Source organism: Astatotilapia calliptera, chromosome 2 (assembly GCF_900246225.1).
Source record: "Astatotilapia calliptera chromosome 2, fAstCal1.2, whole genome shotgun sequence".
Classification (NCBI taxonomy): Eukaryota; Metazoa; Chordata; class Actinopteri; order Cichliformes; family Cichlidae; genus Astatotilapia; species Astatotilapia calliptera.
In genome coordinates, this window is record NC_039303.1 from 33535063 (window position 1) to 33555244 (window position 20182).

At 41.2% G+C, this 20182-nt stretch overlaps 1 protein-coding gene across 3 annotated transcripts; it reads left to right on the forward strand.

The window, feature by feature from the left end:
* The first annotated feature begins 111 nt into the window (after nt 1–111).
* lnx2b (ligand of numb-protein X 2b) lies at nt 112–19418 on the forward strand. 3 transcript variants are annotated; one of them, XM_026144324.1, is made up of 10 exons: nt 112–443; nt 5430–6017; nt 8270–8463; nt 12140–12339; nt 14923–15345; nt 15880–16008; nt 16871–17045; nt 18172–18412; nt 18512–18670; nt 18768–19418. In XM_026144324.1, exons 2-10 carry the CDS (start codon nt 5614–5616, stop codon nt 18901–18903), a joined length of 2061 nt encoding a protein of 686 aa, XP_026000109.1. In that variant the 5' UTR covers nt 112–443; nt 5430–5613; the 3' UTR covers nt 18904–19418. The 3 variants fall into 3 exon arrangements, with proteins under 3 accessions (XP_026000109.1, XP_026000121.1, XP_026000116.1); XM_026144336.1 differs by having other exon boundaries at nt 8270–8454; XM_026144331.1 differs by lacking the exon at nt 112–443 and adding an exon at nt 4494–4546.
* The last annotated feature ends 764 nt before the right edge of the window (nt 19419–20182 follow it).

Genomic DNA, 20182 nt, shown 5'->3' on the forward strand with positions numbered 1-20182 from the left:
GATGGATATATAGAGTTAGATATCAAAGCAAAATATAATGCTTTGGGGTGAGTTACTGCTTTGAAAGAGTGTTTTGTCTGCCTGGAAAGAGCGGGCTGTTATGTAAAACCTACTGCCTTGGAAAAGGGGGACGGTACTGTGTACACCTGCATGGACTTCCCTCCGGTGCTCAACCTCTTTTTGGTTCAGTGTGTTTGCTCGAAACTGGGAAAGACGCCCAGTCTTCGCCTGCAGGTTCAGCTGCACCTGGGACAGGTCAACGGCTGCTATGTGGTAAAAAGAAAGAAAGAAAAGAAAAAAGTAGTTAATGAAAACCAGCTCGGGGGAGACACTGGCCAGACTTTGTGCCGTTTTCATTTCGCTGCTGTCCGACTTCACAAAGACCTCGCTGTTCTAGCTTGCGACACGTTTGCTTCTGCTTCCGGAAAACAACCTTCACACAGGTAAGACGAGTTTCGGCTTCGACTTTGGCAAATTCTCTTCGTTTCTGTGTACAAATATCATTAGTAGCCGTTGTATTCTTTCTTTTACGCTTCATGTGAGCACTCTGTTCGCGTAAACGAGTCTTAGAGCGCAAAATTCGCGCTTTCACGGAAAAGTAAGTCGCTCAAGGTGTGTAGCAGTTAGCGCTTTCTCCGCGGGGCACACACGGTGTAGCTGAAGGTGAAGCAATGTCTTCATGCTCTCACTTTACCTGCCTCATTAACCAGTATCCTGGCCGATACCTATGAAGAGCTGCTTTTATTGCCCCCTCTGTCATTTGGATCTGTCAAGGTGGTGTTGTGATTAGGAGCTCAGCAACAGCCGTCGGTTGTCAATGGAGGGACAGTGAGTTATTTATGGTGGCAGTGACAGCACGCACATCCAGGCAGGCAGAGTGGAAAATGATCGCAGATGCCCCTGTTGCTGTCACCGAGTATCTGTGTTTTTTCATGTGCGAAATTTTTAACTATGCAGAGAAAATGGTTATTTATTCAATCTGAAGGCGTTTGAAGTTTTTAGCCTGCTTTCCTTATTATTTCTATGAAATGTAAATTTCAGAGAGGAAATAATAAAGATGAGCCACAGTATTAAATCCACTGACCGGGTCTGTTAGTTAGCATTTACTTAAATGTGATGTTCTGCTGAGAAACCTTGATTCATCCTGATGTTTTGAAAAATACAATCGACCTTAACTCTGTTTGATGTAAACCAAAGACACTCCCCAACGGTGGCCTTTAGCCCTCAATAGGATCAGTCGTTCCTAAACTAAAACCACAAAGAACTCCAGATGTTCCACATCAGTGCAGTGAAGACTACTTGTTTTTTGTGGCATGTGATCAAAACATGTCTACTTACCCAGAAAACTAATACCGTATATGACTTATATTATCACCACATATTAGAATAAATGTACTCTAAAGAAGCCATTATGCTTAAGAACCTCTTTCACCACTTACAAGCTGCAAAAGTGGCACAAACATAAAAACTTCACTATGTGTGCGTGGGTCTTTTGTGTATTGGTTGCAACACTCTCTAAGGGTTAAAGACCTTGCCGCAGGTGTTGGTTGATTACCACACAGCTCTGGTATTTAACACTGACTGTGTGTTTGCCAGATCTCGATGGAGGTTTGCTAGAGTTGATATGCGTTGATTTATCTTTTCTTGCTAGGTTGCCTCTGGAGTAAACTCATTATTTTTAGTTTACAAATGGACAAAATGCCTCAGTGGGCCTGTTTTTTTTTTTTTTGTGCTATTGGTATTAAATTTATACTGTTATAGTGTAATTGTGTGTAGTGGTGTTGTTATTGTAATGGCTTGAAACTGCTTTTGTTCTTTTGTTCACAGTTGGATTAAGTTAACCTGTTTCAGTTAAATAACTATACGTCTTGAATCAAATACACAGGAATCTTATATTTGTGTCACTCCTGCTGTAAATGAATCCAGAGCAGAGGATGCAATTTTTTTAATGCTGAACTATTAGAAATTTAAAAAAAGAAAGAAACTGTTGACAAAGTAATCCTCTGCTGAGGATTTTTTCGTGGGGATTTTGTTCATGAATTACAGCCCCAGTTTTCTCTCTGTAATAACATAATGAAATTACATACATATGTGGTGTTTGCTTGGCTGCTGTACACTGGGAGGCTTGTATGCCTTGTGCAAACAAGCTTGACCTCTGTGCATGATTTGTGGTTATGAGACTGGCTCCACACCACACTGTGCACGAGTCTGCTTTAAGAAGCTTTACTTGTATGTATATTTGAGCCAAAGAGAAGCTAAACTGGGGGAAGGCATTTTTGGCAAATTATGGTTTTATTGTGTTGTTGGAAATGATTATTGATTTTGTCCACACACAGTAGATATGCAATGCAAATACTGGTGATTGTATTTAAAACAGAGGACTTTGCATCCTGTTGCTATAGCAGTTACATAAGATTTCTCAGAGACTGCTCAAAACACGTGGCGTTGAACTTTGATTATAAAGATTAGATTCAATTTCAGTTCAAGACGCTCAAGAGAAAAAATAGTCCTTGCAATCAAAAAGTAATCTTTATTATAGATAATAAAGTTACTGAAAGCTAAGAGTTACAAACAGGGAGTAAAACATACACACAGAGTAATCAGTCAGACTTCCACCATGGATGATAAGACATTTCTCCCTAGTCTCCTGGCATCCTGCTTATCTCACGTTACCTTGACCACTGGAACGATTCATCATCTGGACTGAGGAAAAACAAGGCAGTGTAATTTTCTTAAGGAATTACAGGCTTCAGAACATATTCAAGTCATAAGCAAAAATGTGGTTTAATCTCTGAGAAATGCTCGCCTGATGATTAAGAGTTATTCATGTCTGGGTAACTAATTCCATTAATTTTCCATTCTAAGTGCGGTATTGTCATTTAATGCCAGACATTAATGGAAGGTAGAGGCAGACATGGCACACCTCCTGTCTCATGGACCTGAGAAATTACTGTCTAACATGGCCTCACCTGTGTTCACCGAGGGTGTGGCAGCACATGTGATTCACTCATATCAGCTATCAAGGCATGGGATTGGGCCCGGCTTTGAAGAAACGCCACCTCAGGTAATCCTCTAAAAGAGACCAAAGTACTCTGTAGGGCCACAGACACTTCCTTCAAAAGCTTACGCTGTCACATGACTACAAGGCATTTGATTTGGATAAGGTGTTCCCTGGTGTAGCCTTTCCTCTTTGGTTGCCTCTTAACATATTTCACCATATCTATTTCAAAACCGCTGGTTTCATAAGCGTGGGCTTTAATTTTGTTTTAAAGTAGACACTTTATCATTTCCACACCTCTAATACTTAATACAAACTTAATAACACAATTTAAATGGATCAGCTATGAAATATTCATCTTTACCTGTTATGAAGCGTAGAATGACCTATAGAGACAAAAAACCTTTTTTTCTGCATAGTTTTAAAGTGGTTTTTTTCTGCTTTGACATTGGACATTTTAAAGAGATTAACACGCTTCGAAACAAAAGCAGTGCCTGCAGTTTGTAGCGCTTTCTTACTTTGGCTTCATTTTTCAGGTTGTTACTTGACCACATTATGCTGTAACTTTTTGAAAACTCTCCATTTCACGTGGGAATTCCCAAGAAAGATGAGTACTTTGATCGAGGTCATGTTTTTTTTTTTTTTTGCTTTTTTTTTTTTTTTTAAAGGAACATGGTTAAAAGGCTAATAGCGTTACAGCCAGCGATTCTGAGATTACCATCATTTTTCAGGATGCTATTTATCCTCCTATGAAGCCATGTTTAATGAGGGCGTGTTGGAATACAAAACCTTTCGGAAGCTCTCTAAGACTAGCTAGTGCATGTCACTGTAGCACAAATCAAATGCACCTTTAATGTAAAGCCTGGCTGAATTGTTACCTCTTCATTAATTCAGATGGTGGATTTTACTTTACCGTCATCCACCGAGTGATGTGTTTTCAAGGTAAATGGAGCGTAGCCTGGTTTTTACTCTGTGTGTCTCTGTGCTACAGTATCCTTGACCCCGATTCGTAACAGGAATGGGTATCGGCTGTACAAAGTGAAGAAAGAGTAGGGAGAATGCCCGTGTACATGTATATGGAGAGATGTTTGCACATATTTATAACCAGGCTTTTGTGTTTGCAGTCATTCATTCAGCTACTGAGAGTACTTTACCTGTGGTAGTGCAACATCAGCAGTCTGAGCCACCAACCCCCAAACCTACGCACGTACTCACATACACACACTCACACACACACACCGAGGCACTGATGATGGAGGCAGAACAACCATTTCTCCTTTCCTCTCATGGTGCCTAGTTATATTCAATTCCCCTCTGCATTCCTCACACCGGTGCAATTGGAGCTCATACACATCCACACTGATGCACATACACACACACACGTAGTCTCTCTCTCTCTCTCTCTTTCACACACACACAGTCATTATTCTGACGGTCTGCTGGTGAGGAGGCAGGGTTCTGGTTTCATTCAGGCTTCAGGCAACTGCTAGAGTCTCTCCTTTGCGTGCAGTGGCTACTGGGCGCTTGACAGCAAAGATATCCTCTCGGGTGAGTCGCTTCAATAACACCGAAGATAAAGCAGTCTTTTTGTGTCTGAAATCAGCGCTGCGATCACAAAGACAGGGGACCTGAACATAGGGACTTTATTGTGGTGGCTCATTTTGTCATGTTCTTATGTGCAACAGAACATTTGTCTTTAGTTGATTTGCATCAGTAAGATAAAGCCATGTGTCTTATGATGGTATTTGATGGTATTTGTGGATTTCCTAGCCTTTCTGACAGTCCAAAGTATTCTGAAAGTACATCAAGCTATTTTGCTAATCAAGTTAATAAAGCAGTTAATAAATAATCACTGATTATTTCCATCCGCAAACAAACTGTTTTGATGGATGATGTGTCCTCGGTGGGAGATTTCACAATATCCACCTCAGTACATTTGGTGTAATTTGTGATGTTTCTTCATTTGTTCTTATTTGGAGAGGTTGTCTAAAAGTTCTCCAGTTTCTCTCTAATCAGTGCTCTTCTTATGAGAGGGAATTAAAAGGAGATTACGACCTGCACAAAGGGATAGAGACCACTGCCGTTTGGGTGCAAGGGGTCATTAGTGAAGGGGATTGCGTTTCTGCCCAGTTCATTCAGAATTCTTACTCCCGTGCGTGCTTTGCCTTTGTTCCTTCCCATTAACAGAAGGTTGACTTTAGTCTGTTTTCTTCTGGCTCATTTCACAGAGTTCAGCGCTTTCAGTGAGAAGCACTGTGACTTTTAGCTGAGATGAGAATTCCTTTTGTCCCTCAGGAAACTTGCTGAGAGGAAGCAGCTGTAGCTTTCTGCCATATTGCTGCAGCTTTGTGGATTTGTCATTTCCTGTGTAGCTGCCCAGTTTAAGTAGGAATGGTCTGCTGTACACTTAACTGTGTTTCTCTCTCAACAGAGAATCAACATGAAGATGTGGAGATAACATTTTTGACTCTGGATAAACTGTTTCACTGCTGGAGTGGATTTGGCTGTGGGAATGCAAACGTAGACTTATGAAATATACTAAAAGAGTTTGTGAGGAGATAAGAGCGCGCTGATCCTTTCCAGACACAGAAAACTGGACTGAGCTCTCTCAGATAATGGCTACAACAGAAACCAAAGTTAGCGGCAGCAGCACTGTGGGCCTGTCGTGGGCACGCGTTTGTAAGGAGTGCGGCCAGCAGCACGACAGCCAGGACTCCCACTTGTACGAGTACCAGGATGAGGTGGACGATGAACTGGTTTGCCACATTTGTCTGCAGCCTTTACTGAAGCCAATGGACACACCGTGCGGCCACACTTACTGCTTTCATTGTTTGAGCAGCTTTTTGAAGGAGCAGGACTTCTGCCCTGTGGACCGCCAGCGGCTGCAGTTACATCAGTGCCGTCCCTCCAGCCTGCTGGTCAGGAACCTGCTGGACAAGTTGACCGTTATGTGCCCACACTGTGCGGAGTGCCAGCAGACGATGCAGCGCTGTGAATTGCAGCCTCACCTGCACAACAGGTAAGACTCAGTGGGATGCTGACTGTGGATACTGTTTGACCTTCACAGTTCTAACACACATGAAACTCTAAAGCTATTATGAGTATCTTATGACGACATTATACGCAGTGCAATAGTTTTACCTAGTTTTCCTTCATTTTGAACCATCTGCCTGCTTCAGACAAAGGTTGTAGTTTATGATGGTGTTTATGTAATGTGTCCTATGTTATATTCATGTTCATCTCTGATGCCTTCTTGTGTAAACTACCAGCGACCTAACTCATCGGCCATGTGGTTGTCACAAGAACTGTTGCACTTTTTCAGAAACATTTGCTTTCTTGCTTTTTAGGTAAGAGTTAAGACAAGTGTTGAATGGCTGTTTACTCAATCTGAAGCTACAGCTGGCTTTCGTTTAGTTTAGCCTAGCTTGAAGACATCTAGCCTGTCCACCTTGCAGAACTGCGGAAACTGTTTGTTAATCTGACAGTTGATGTGTAAAGTGGCCATATCACAGATTTACAGGGGGATTCATGTGACAGATTAAAGATTTATTGCAGGCTTGTTAATTAGTAAGATGACTAAGTGCTGGAAGGCAGTTTCTTTCTTTTTTTTTTTAAGCTTTGGAAAGAGCCACCTAAATTTGTTCCCTTTTTCCAGTTTGTCGATTAAGATAACTGTTATTTATAGCCTCATATTTGGCTTACAGGCACGAGTATTGTAGCTTACCATTCTCGTCGAAACGACAACAAGAAGAAAAACTTAGATAAACACAAGATCTGCAGGGTTTTGTGAGAAAATTCTGATTACTTTGCCGGGAAAAAAAAGAAAAGAAAAACATAACGTCTATAGCTGTGTTTTTGTACGGTGGCCTTGAGAGGTCAAATGTGCTCAAGCTTAAGAAAACACACAAAACACAATGGAAGTTGAATAAAATGCAACAGAAATAGAAAAGATGCAGCAAAAGCCATTTAAAAATAAAAAGTGACAAGCTAACAGGCTAATAACAAACACGTATCTACAGTATTATATGAATCATGTGTTTAAACTGCATATCACCTGCATCTTTTTCTCTCTCGCAACACAGATGAATCCTCAAACACCAGAAGTGCAAACTTTTGCGTGTTTTGGTTTCTGTTACATTTGCACCTGGTCCATCATGTTATTGTGTCACATAAACACTCCTGTTGTATTTTGTGAGATTTTATGTTTTTCTACTTCTTGTCATGTGTTTTTTTTTTTCTATATCCGTTCTTTTTTTCTATTTTAGTCATGTTTTGTATGCTTTTCCGTTTGTTGGTGTTTTCTTAACTCGCAGTCCGTTTGACCTTTCAGGGCCACTGTAGCTGTGTCCTCTTTGAAACTCTACCAGCTACTGCTGGTAGCATAGTTTGTCTGTGAACACACAGCTGTGTAGTTATTGTGTTCAATACGAGGCACAGGTCACTCTTCTTGTTTTCACATGGAGAGTGTGGTGCTTATCGTCCAGTGGCCGCTATGACGCAGTCAGTTGTGGGAGGAAAATTAGCTTGCTGCAGCTTCTCTGTGTAAACAGTGAGGAGGCAAAGTTCAGGCATGAAGACCAGGCACCGGTTCCAGCACAGGCTTAATCAGATTCAGCCTGTCTCAACAGACACTCTGCAATGCAGAGAAATCTGCATAGTGCTTCTCCTCTGGTCTCTTTGCTCTCACAAAACACAGTTAACATTGAATTTTGTTCCCTGAGTTCATTTTCAGCCGTTCCTGTACATGTATCTATAATATTTTTCATTATCTTCACTTATATATGAATACAGCTACAAAGGTGGGATCTCCTATTAAATGTGGCCAAAGTTCAAATGATGTAATCATATGTAGAATTAATTCCTTTGAGCCAAAAACTCCGACAGCTGTAATGCTCCGTTTTTTTTCTTTTCTGTCAGATCTGTATGATGTCAATGGAAGGGGATTTCCTTGGTGTTGTCATCTCAACAGCACTGGTCTTGAACACAGCTTCATCACCTAACTGCTCTTCAAACGTTGTTTCTGATGAGCAGCTAATTAGAGGAAAGTTGTTTTTTAAAGGGAAGGGATGGAAGTAAAAGCAGCTTGTTTCAGACAGTGGATGGACTGATGGGCTGCACAGCATAAGGGAAATGAGAATTGTTTGGAAAGATACTCTAGTAAAAGAATATAAAGCTGTAGCTCCAAATTGTAATAAAAGATCCTCTTTAAACTCCTTTTAACATCACTAATTCACCCACTTTAATGTTCTTCATGCTTCTGTCAATCCTCAGATGTCCTGTTTTTAGAAGACTCAGAGAGGAAGCAGAGAAGAGGAAGAGGCCCTCATGGAATGAATTAAAGGGACGTAAGGGTGACGGAGAAGGGTCTGGAGATGCGAAACACTCAGCAACACTGTCTCGAAATTCAACCCGGGATCAGCCCGAGCCTGGGCTCATTAATCCTGCCTATGAGGAAGGTGAGGAAGGTATGGAGTTATTTTATTATTTTAAAACCCGCAATTTCTCAGGGTGTGCGTTAGAACAGTACCAAATAATCTTTATAGAAGCTTCTAGGCTTAACAGGAATATTTCCAGTTGGTAGGGTGATTGTCAGGGCACACACGCGATTTGCTGCTTTTAGCCTTTAAGGGTTTGATTCTGTCTGTCTCAGGTGAATCATCAGCCTGGCTGTAGGAACATGTACCAGCTAACACACAGTTTAACCAGACAGTTGCATCATGGGTGGGAAAAACCCTGAAAGCAACTTGCAAGCCGGCATCACCGACCAAAGTTCAGTAAAACACAGTTGCCAAGCAACTGGTACCAGGTGTCCACAGTGAAGTTTATATTTGTGCAACTATAATCTGTCATTTGATTTTTGAAAGATCTCTGTTAAAATCTCAGCAGACTCATAAATCTAGAATGATGTTAGATATGTTTAGTAATGCTGCCCCCCCCCCCCCCCCAAGCATGAAAACTTCATCATGTTGAATAATCCAGGTTTCACCATCTTTGCCGCTAGTAAAATTCATAGCTTTCTAACTGAATGGGAGCAAATACATTGGTAGTATTGCTGAGGAGTAAGCATGTAAGTACTTGTATGGTCTGTGTGTATGCACAGGCCATTTCCACGGAAGAGCGAGGCTGTGCAGTGCAGCAGAGTTTGCGCTATCTCACTGTTATAATCACAAACTGAGGTCCACTCTGCGTCACTCTGTTTCCTTTTCACGATACTCTTCAGCGCATCCCGGAAACACAAACGACACAGATTTACTGGTTTATGTCATAGTGTGTTATTCCATGTAAGTATCTATGGGAAAATAGACATTTCTAAAATGTTGGTGAAGACGGTGTTTTTCTCACCAAAATGTCTTGCTGGGAGTTAAAGGAGACGATCATATCTGTCTCTGCATTCAGGAAAAAAGATGAGCACAAGATATGCTCAGCTTATCCGAACACAAACATAACAAAAAATGCTCCTACAGCCTGCTCTTCACGCTTTGGGTTTTCTGTGAATTTTGCAGCAACAGGAAGATCATTTAAAGTTTGGATTCTATTTCTGTAGAGTTGTTTTAAAGTATAAGTCAACTAACAGTTGATTACAACATTGATCCTTTATATGTAATGTTTAACCTAAACAACTGGCCAACACCAACATTAATACTTGTGGTACATTATATGGTCCATATAATGTACCATATATGGACATATAATGTTTTTCCACTGCCTTCAACCATTCTGATAGTTGCAGCATTCTCCCTCTGAGAATTTGCACACATCTGCAAATTCAGAAACTGAAGCAATGATTAATATCATTCTCACCAAAGTTGCCAGACATACACAGGAGGTATCTGGAGTACTGAGCAGGGCAATCACAATCTACTGACATGGAGGTGCACGTCAGGTCCAGGGTAGATTTAAGTATAAATCCCCTGTAACTTAGTTGTGCTTAATAGGGCGTTTACTGAGAGCTTGTGACATCGCTAGAAAAGAGGTGATGGGGTACGAGGCATCTTGAAATGTGTAAACAAGCTATCAGTGTATCTGAGCTAACTTTATGCGAGGTGAAATAGAAAGTGAATAAGTAAGAGAATGTGGAAAGCTACAGACACCATGGACGAGTAGCCGTTATGCCCCGTATTCACCTGAAGAATGCATGTGTCGTTGATGCATTGCGCTGTAGTGTTTTGTGGGACAACTGACCTTTACAAAGACTCGAACAGACCCTCACATAGTCACAGACCATTAATGTGTTGAAGGGCCTGTTTTTGCTTCCAAATAGTTTCTGGAGTCACTCGTCACTGTTTAGATTGTGTCTACTATTTTCTTCTGTAGTTTCAGTCAATGAAAATGTTTGTATACTGGGTCTATGAAATAAATATGCACTAAGCTTCCAATTTCTGTGGTTTTAAAAGGCACGCTGCTGGCACTGCGACCAAGCGCTAAATACCTTATGTTTACTGAATAAAGAATTTATTATTTTTTTAAGAAAAAGTTTTTATTGAACATTGTCAAATATTTGCATGTTGAGTGTGAAGGTATTCATGTGTTTTAATATGAATTACTTTTCCTATTCACTGCCTTTCAGACAGCCTTAGGAGACTTGTTTAGTAGGTTTATATCACGATGACAATGAAAATATTATTAAATGGTCAGCACAATTCATGCTCCTTTTATAGCTTCTTTTCCTCCCCTCATCCTCTGTCCTAATGGCAGTGTCCCATTTGATGATCCAAGTAGGGCTGGGCCGTATTATACCGTTCACGGTAATACCGGTATAATGTCGGGCAACGATAAGAAAATGAAATATCGCGAAAATATCACTTTTCAAGTGGCGCATGCGCAGTGCCTTTGTTTTCATACGCACATGGCGGAAAAAGCATGGCGGCGACGGAGAATGAGAAGGGCGAAGGCGGATTGTTAAATGAAACGGATGAACCAGAATTGGTTTGTAAAAATGCTGCAGCTTCAGTGGTGTGGAACTGGTTTAGCTTTCGTCCGTCAGATACACAACAAAGCACTATTTTTGGTAGCGCATGCTTGCGGGCCGTCGTTATTGTCGTGTTTTTTGGAAAATACGGCACACTTAAAATCAATCCTTTGATTTTTCTGAAAATCGACAGAGCCCCTTATAATCCCGTGTGCCTTATGTATGAATTCTGGTTGTGTTTACTGACCTCAAAACGATTTTATGTACACGGCGCTGGAAAATCTGTCAAATGTTTTAGTACGACTTTGCTAAGCTACGAAGCCGCACCGCTTGATGGGCTGTCGGAGCATAATGGCTGTTGTAGGCAGGAGCCTCGCGGAGTGATACGTACTGTGCTTCAACATAATATTACCGTATTGTGTGTATATAACCTCTTTTTAAGTTTTGTGGATATTATACATGGTTATGCTGAGGATATGTCAGCCAATTTCCACTGGAAACGCCTTTTGGTTAAACAGTCAGCAAGGATTTTGCATTTGCACTGTTAAATTTTTATATAACTTTAATCCACATAAAAAAACAGCTGCTTGTTTAAGTGAAAATACATTGATTTTTTTTTTTTTTTGCACTAATAAAGTTGTGGAGTTGTAAAGTATTTTGTCTAGTGTCAATTATATCGTCAGTTATATCGTTATCGCAAATTTTCAAATGTATATCGTGATAAATGTTTTTGGTCATATCGCCCTGCTCTAGATCCAAGCCTGGGATTTGAGCAGGTTTTGTTTATGCTAACAATTTACTTGCATGCCGTGTTGAAACATCCTGCAGGGAATAAAAACAATTTAAAGTGCTGGTGTGAATAGCTGTATTTTTACACCACTGAATTGAACCAGCTTTGCCTTTTCTGTTGTGTTTTTGGATCTATGGAAGTGTGACACCTCAGTAAAGTAGGGTTAGAATTTAACTTGTGGGCGAGTTACCATATTTGGAAGATAAGAACAGTTTACAAAGATAAAAAACAAAAAACAAAAACATAATTAATCAGAGTCAAGCTGGACTCCAAACAGCTCAAACTTGTATGATTATATTTGTTTGTTTCCTTCTTTCTGCTGGTGTTCCTGCATTGGGTATTTTGCAAGGTTCATTCCAGTGAAAAAGAGGAGAGAACTGGGAGTAAACAGGACATACAGCCATGTTTATTACTGTTGCTTTTCTTTTTCCCTCTCCTACAGACAACAACTCGCTGCGGTCCAGTTTGGTGGCCGAGGCCACTGTCGTGGAGCTGATCAGAGATGAACCCGGAGAGGAGCTGGGCCTTCGGATCGTGGGGGGGAAAGACACACCGCTGGGAAACATAGTCATACAAGAAATTGTGCGGGACTCAATAGCAGCTAGGGATGGCAGGCTGGCACCAGGAGACCATATTTTAGAGGTGAGAGAAAACAAAAACGAGGGAAGAGCTGGGATTAAGTCGTATTCAGCTGTTATTCAGTGTTGGGATTTAGAAATCTCGTGTCGTGGCATAGCGTGACAGTTGAGGTCAAAATTGTTTCGCACACAATACCTTATGACTACTTCTCATGGTATTGTAAACACACTGCTCGTTAGAGGGGGTGGGAAAGTAGACATTCAAGATAAACAAGTTTTGTCTCCATGGCAACAAGGCGTGGTTAATATTACCTGGCACAAGTGCGTCATGTTAGCTTGAGCAACTTTACTTTGTTGGTGTAACTGACTAACCCACTGCCTTTCACTTTAATAGTCTTCAAACATTAAGGAGGAACTGCGTTTGGTTTCCGCAGAGAATAATGGGAGTGCAGAATATCAATAACAAGAATATTCCACATCCGATTTCTACCCTCACATTGCTCTGAAATAAATTTTCTGTGAAATACATTTTAACTTTTCCTCTAAAGCTAAGCAATCCCAGACCTGGAAATGAAAACAAAAACCGTACCGGAGAACAGCTCGCTTTCAGGACGCGAAACAATTGCTTCCTTTGTTTGTGAACCTAAAAAGATGATTGAAACAACAGACTGATTTTTGCTGAGGCCTGTTCTTAGATTTGTGAGGCAGACTTCAAACAGAAGAGACTTGGAATTAATGTTTACGTAGCTGTGATAATCGTGATTATTTTATTAAGAGGACAACAAAACTAAAGTGTAATGTCCATCCTTCTCCTTCAGCGTCTCCAGTTCAGGGCTAACGCTGAGAAACAGACAACCATTCACACTCACGTTTATACCTCCCACCTAATTAGAATACCCAGTTAATCTAACATGCATGGTTTTTGGACTGTGGGAGGAAGCTCGAATTTCCAGACAGATAAGCAGTTGCCTGCCTTGCCTGGTGGCAAGCAGCACCTTGCTTGGGCGCCCAGGCCAGTGGGGGGGCCCCTGAGGGCTGATGAACTTTAAACTACAGCAATAATCCACAGTTTGTAGTGACAGTATGAGAGGCCTGAGCCTCCCTTAGGCATCCCCACCTGACTCCAGTCACTCCCTTTTCAAGTGGCATGCATGATTGTGTTTAAACAAACCTAATGACAACAATGTAAACGGAGGGGAGGATTCCTGCTGCAAGTGAAAAAAGAAAGAAGAAAAAAGCTAAACTGTGGAGCAGATAATGATTATTAAATGTAACACTGATTTCAAAAGTAATACTAATTTGTTGTTTTTTTTTTTGTTGTTTTTTACAAATGGCAATTATAAACATGATCCAGATGTTTTTCCTATCTGTGGATGCTTCACTTCAGCCAAATAACAACAAAACATAACAGGTTTTGTGGAAAAAACATGCTCTGCTTATTTTGGTATGAAATTAGACAACCAAGGGCAAAATAAGTCTGGTTTTAATGTTTTCAGTGGCATGGAGGAAGCCACAGAATGGCTTTGTGGCTTCTGTTTAGTCAATATTTCTGGATACAGTTCAAAAACTGCATCATTTATCAGTTCCCCTAACCTGCCATCAGCCATGAGACCTGCACCACATTTAGATGAAATGCCACCGCTCATTTTTTCCAGCTGATGAGAGACGAGCGTGTGATGGTGTTTTGTCTCCAGATGCACAACATTCTAGTGATGAGGACTTTGAAGATTACTCGCAGTTATTTACTCAGAGTTAAATGACTTAATATGAGATTTGGATCTTCCAAAAGAAACAACTGAGTGGCTTGGGTCTAGACTGAGTGAGAAAAACTTCCTGACTACAGGAAAAAAAAATTCTTTCTACTGGAGATGATTTATTTGAATTTTATGCCATTGCCCTTCTGCTTCTCTGTCTGTATATGGCATCCTGCATGGCTCCCCCTCTCTTTTCAATTCATTTACCTGACAATAGTATATAGTGATCAGCCGCCAGTTTACTCCATCTGCAGGACGTGATGAGAAGAATCATCTTCCTTCATTGAAATGGATGATAACTTTCTTTATTGCGTTCATGTTGAGGGTTTGTTGGGTTGTGTGTACGACGCAGATGAGTACAGGCTGTTCACTGACAGTTCAAAATCCAACCTAAAATGTATTGTACTGCTTAATAGCAATTATTTTTGCATCCATGCCAGTTGGTGTTTCTGTCCAGCCGAAAGAAACTTATGAAAGTAACCAAATTGTGTTAAAGAAGCTGAAACACAATGAGCACAAATGGACCGCCTGTGAAAAGAAAACTGTACAGAATCATTGAATTAGGTCGCGTCAGCTCTTTTCTGGAAAACAGAAATCGTATTAATGCAGGGCGTTGTATTGCGGGGCGACACGGTGGTTAGTACTATTGCCTAACAGCAAGAACAACCCAAAATCTGCATGTTCATCTTGCTGTGGCAACCATGCTAAATAGCATTAAAGCCAGATATGACAAAGCTTTATTTCCAAGCACATCAAATTACACCACTGTCAAGAAAGGTTGATCTCTTTTATGCTTGACAAATAACTGTACACAGTGAAGGCAGGTAATGTTTGCGCTCAGCTGCTTTATCAGTGACGGTGTTGTTTCTCCTCTTTGTGGTGTCGTGTTCCAGGTGAATGACATCAGCTTGGCTTCAGTTCCCCACACTCGGGCCATCGCAGTGCTGCAGCTGCCCTCCCTCCTCAGGCTCACCGTCATGCAGGAGAAAGGTTTCAAATTAAGGGATCAACGCTCAGACCAAAACCAACCCACTTCCACCGGCTCCCCGGGCTCTCACAGTCCCCATAGCAACGCTACCTCCAGTAACAACCCTGGTACAGTCCTGCAGGTGACGCTAGTGAAGAGCCAGCGCACAGAGCCGCTCGGCATCAAACTCATCCGCAAATCAGATGAGAGTGGGGTTTTTATCTTGGACCTGCTGGCTGGTGGTTTGGCAGCTAAGGATGGAAAACTGAGGAACAATGACAAAGTTTTGGCCATCAATGGACATGACCTGAGGCATGGGACACCTGAAAGTGCAGCCCAGATTATACAGGTAGATAACAGACTGCACCCTTATTTCTTAAATAAACAAAGTTAAGATGCTGTTTAAAGTAAGTAAAAACACAAAGAATAAAAAGGACTTGCACATCACAAAAGTTATTCAAAAAGTGACATCAACATTATTATTGTGCAGCCCTTAACTTACAATGTAAAGTGCCTTGAGGCAAATGTTGTTGTGATTTGGTGCTATATAAAGAAATAACATTGAACTGATTGACAACATTTTGGGACACAGGTTGTTTACAACTTGTACAGACATGAAAGAAGCATCTGTTAGTATGTTTATTATGGACTCTGTCCCCAGCAAGTCTTTACAAGTCATAATACATCTTAAAATTTCTACAGACCAAAGGCACCCAGGAGGGCCATCAATCACAGCATGGAAAATGTATCCTAGGTGATAGTTAGTGGACCAGACATGCAAAACCCTCAATGTAAACACCACCTGGCAGAGGAATTCATAATAGGAGCTTTGTATGAAATTTGTTTGTGTAAAATCATTTGCTTTTATTCTTTGTGCCAACAGGCCAGTGAGATGCGTGTGAACTTTGTGGTGATGAGATCTGCGGAGGCTCAAGAGGAAGGAGGAAGCAGCAGAACATCCAGGAGGACGCCTGAGCCGCAGTACTTTAGGCGCCGGTCCACCTACATGAAGGTAACACACAAACAGTTTCCTCCCAAGTCTTTTTTTAATTATATATTTTATATCCATGTTTCCAGGTGGTTTCCAGCTGTTGTCTTTTAACACCCCAACGTTGGTAGCAGTGTCTTACAAACTTTGCATGTTTATGTTTACACGGCGTAATTGTGACGTTCACTCCTGTGTCGCTCACACTCAGTTGTACCATACACAGTGAGTGGAAAGAACAGCAACCCCCCGTTTGAGGGGTGAGAGCAGACACCTGCAATGGTGAGCAGAGATAAAAGCCCTTCTTTGGGGCCTCCCTCTGGCCTGATCAAAAGGCCCCGGGTGCTGCTCGCTCTGCCGCTACGGGGCCACTGTCTTGTTGTTTTTTTTGGCCGTTTCTTTGCGAGACAGAGGATCAAAGCTGGTAACAGTTAGCTTTCGCCTGCAGAGTCGAGCCTTTTCGTCTTGCTGGGGGGAAGGGGGGGGGGGGGATTCCCTGCTGTGGAGAGGAAGAACCCCCCACCTTCCCTTCTGATGGTTTACAGACTCCAGAGAGCCACAAGGACACTGGTTGAAGTTGTCATTTTCCACACATCTTTTCCAGTACGAGAGCGTAGTGCTGAACCTCACACGTTCCCTCTGCCCTTACCTCTCAGCTCCATCTCAGATGTTTCACATTTGTTTCTACAAGTGGTTTTGTAAGGGGGATCCATTAAGTCAGTGATCCTGGAGAGAATGTGATTAGCTGGCATGTTAGGCCAAACGAAAAAAAGGTTAACTCCTGTGGAGAAAACATGAGGTAGAGGACATGAATTTAAAAACCGATACAATGAAGATGGTCAATATGTTTCTTATTGCTTGGTGTTAATGTGTCTCATTGTTTCCATAGGATCCTCCAGGTGGATTTTCTAGTCAGGAGAAGACCGTGAGTCTGAAAAAGGAGCCTCGGCTTTCCCTCGGCATCACGATCGCTGGAGGGAGGGATTGTCGCAGCCGTCTACCGGTTTACATCACAAGTGTGCAGCCTGTAGGCTGTTTGCACCGAGATGGCACCATCAAAAGAGGTACAAACCACAGGAATAAAAAGAGTGTTCTTGTCTTTGTAACGCTCTCTTGGCCAAGGGCAACGGCTAGAAATTATTTCAATATTTAATTCATCTTCAGATATCCTCAATCATTTTTGCCTGTAACATGTCAGAAAATGTAAAAATCCCAAAAAATGTCACGATGATATCTTTTCACTTTTGGGTTTCAAATAAATGCCAGTTTTCTATCATGTATAACCAGGGTTAGGGCCGGTGATCGTGATGAACTGGACAGGCGGCCAACTTTGACAGGGGGGCATTTGGCTCAAATCACTTTAGCAGTCCATAAAATAAGAAATTAAAAAGAAAAAAAAATATATATATAAAGGGGAGAGTGCAATCATAGTCTCACTTACATGCTGTTGCACTTGTGTGCGTGCACACACACATACACAGTGCACAAAACAGAGGTTATAAACTAAAGTGCAAAGTAAGACTTGTTAAATTTATGTTTGAAAGAGAACTACAAGAGTCAATTACATTTGATTAATAAACCTAAACTCTGGGTCATCTGTACAGGCTACACAGTAACTTTAAGGATAAAAAACTATTTTTAAACACATCATAAACGGGCATGCATGATTACAGTCATGTGGGATCCTTTTTGGCTGTCCCTGGACCTCCAAGACCATCGACGCCATCAACACTGTACAGAATAAATTGAACATCTTTTCTGTCCACTGATTAATCATTTAGTAAGCCAGTTTTTGTAGAGATAGTTGTACATAAATTCAATCGATTAAGCCTTTAACGAAAACAAAATTACAATGTATTTTAATAAATAAGTGTAAAGATTTTGGAAATGACAGCTCTGTTTGAAAATCCACTACAAAAGTACAGGAAAAGGGCAATTTTCTTTTTTTCCTGCCTCTTTTCTAGGATACAGTGTGCTGCTAAAGGACCATTAAAACTGAGAGGATGTCCTAAAATAGAGCCTTGACTCTGACTTCTTTAAGAGCTGCTCTTTAAATATTATATCCATCCCACACTTTTTCTGTGGTTGAACTGACATCTGGAGTTTTTAAAAAAAATCACTTTAAACACAGAAACAATAATTTTAACTGAACTGGCCTTGTCCTTGTTAACATCATCTGTATTTCTTCAGGTGATGTTCTGCTGAGCATCAACGGTGTTGATTTGACTCAGCTGACCTACAATGAGGCCGTTTCTGTGCTGAAGGCTCAGACAGCTCAGTCCCAGGTGGTGCTTCGTGTCATTCAGACTCTGTCTGAGGAGTCAGAGGAGGACACCGAGGCTAACGATGACGAACTCGACATTGCAGAAGACTCACGAGATGACACCCTCAACTGGACCCCGCTGTGGACTCGCTGGCTGGGATTACCAAGGTAAAGCCAACTCAGTATAATCATTTATATCACGGTCATAGTGCTGTTTGAGCTGTTTTTGCTTTATGTGAAAGAGCTGACTCTGACTCGTTTCTTCAGTCACATGCACTGGTGCCGGGACATCGTCCTGCAGAAGACCAACAACGAGAGCTGGGGCTTCAGCATCGTTGGGGGTTATGAGGAGAGCCACGGGCAGCAGCCGTTCTTCATCAAAACCATTGTGCCTGGAACACCGGCTCACTTTGATGGACGCCTCAAGTAAGTTAACCACATTTTGACTCCCATGTTACATCATCCGCTCCTGCATCTTTTCGGCACCGACCCTGATAACGAAAATGTCCCGTGGCTTTCTCAGGTGTGGTGATGAGATCGTGGCGGTGAACGGAGCTACAACTGTGGGAATGAACAACTCCTCTCTCATCCCAATGCTCAAACTACAGAAGAATAAAGTCACGCTGACTGTGGTGTCCTGGCCGGGAAGTCTAGTATAGCAAACCTCACGTGCTCATTCTGTGATCTCCTTTCTTTCTTTACTGGGAATCTCACTGTCCCTTCCACATGTAACCCGTTGAGATTTTTGAGGTCATGTCATACACGAAGATGCGTGTTCTTCAAAACCATCCCATGTACAATAGATGATTTTCCATAGGTGGACTGTTTTTTGCGATATTGTCGTGTAACAATGATGACAATCCATGAATTTTGTGCTAAAGACAAACTGGAAGGATTCGTTTTTTTGGAGTGTCTTTCTGATCCCATTTGAAAGTTGTATGTATATTTTTAGCTTATCTGCCTAATGTTTTATTTGGTAGCGATTACATCTTAGACTGTGTATAAAAATGTAGCTTTAGGGTCTGCAAAGTGAAACTAATGCAGAAGTGCCTTCTTTCTAATGACCTGCAGGGGACGACTTCGTTGGTTGCAAAAAGACATCCCGTTGTACAGAAGTCTATGGGAAGATGCCCCCTTTTCTATAACCTCAATAAACATTTTCCTTATGAGTTTATGATCTCAGTTGCTAGTTTTATGCCTTAATGAATATAGCATATAGTTCATCTTGTAAATTATCTTCTTATTTGGAGTGAAACAGGACGATAAAGCAGGGAACGCTTTAGAGCAGACTGGCCTTGTGACTGACAAGTGACTGAATGTGGAGTGTCCTGTGGATTTTCAGTCGGATCCTCGCCTCACTCGTCACATCCAGTTATAAAAACCCAATATGGTGACCGCTATCCCCCTCAGCTCGAGTCTGCACAACGGGACTATGATACAACGGCTGCATCTATCCTTTGTATACAGCCTGTGGATGGTATTAGATGTTAAGTGATAATGAACATATGTACATAGTTGAATTGCGTTATTGTTAACAATATGCTGACACCAAATATTTCAGGAAAGTGAAGTCTTAAGTTGATTTAAATTGACATTTTTAATTTAAAATTAGCATCTACATGGAGAATATCAGCAGTGAGATTTTTTCTTTTTCTTTTTTTTTTTTTTGGACAAAACAAATTTTAAAGGATTTTAAAATGTCAGAAATATTTGAAGTCTACATCATGACAGTAAAGATCACGCTTCTTTACTCAACAAATATGTGTAGAGCGTTTAGTCAGCATTGTGTTGCTAGGGGTTGGATCAGGTTTATTTCCTGTAAGCTCTTAACAGGAAACTTAGACCTGTGTTGTGAAACTGTTAAGCTGGTTTAAAAGAAGCTATTATTATTATTATTATTATATAGATTATTTGACGAACGTTGAGTTTTAATCAAAA

What these genes read in the sequence shown, in the direction of transcription:
- lnx2b (XM_026144324.1), top strand. Translation starts at nt 5,614, where the DNA reads ATGGCTACAACAGAAACCAAAGTTAGCGGCAGCAGCACTGTGGGCCTG. An exon ending in CAGGAGACCATATTTTAGAG is followed by an intron (nt 12,340 to 14,922) that starts GTGAGAGAAAAC and finishes GTCGTGTTCCAG; the next exon opens with GTGAATGACATCAGCTTGGC. An exon ending in GCCGGTCCACCTACATGAAG is followed by an intron (nt 16,009 to 16,870) that starts GTAACACACAAA and finishes TTGTTTCCATAG; the next exon opens with GATCCTCCAGGTGGATTTTC.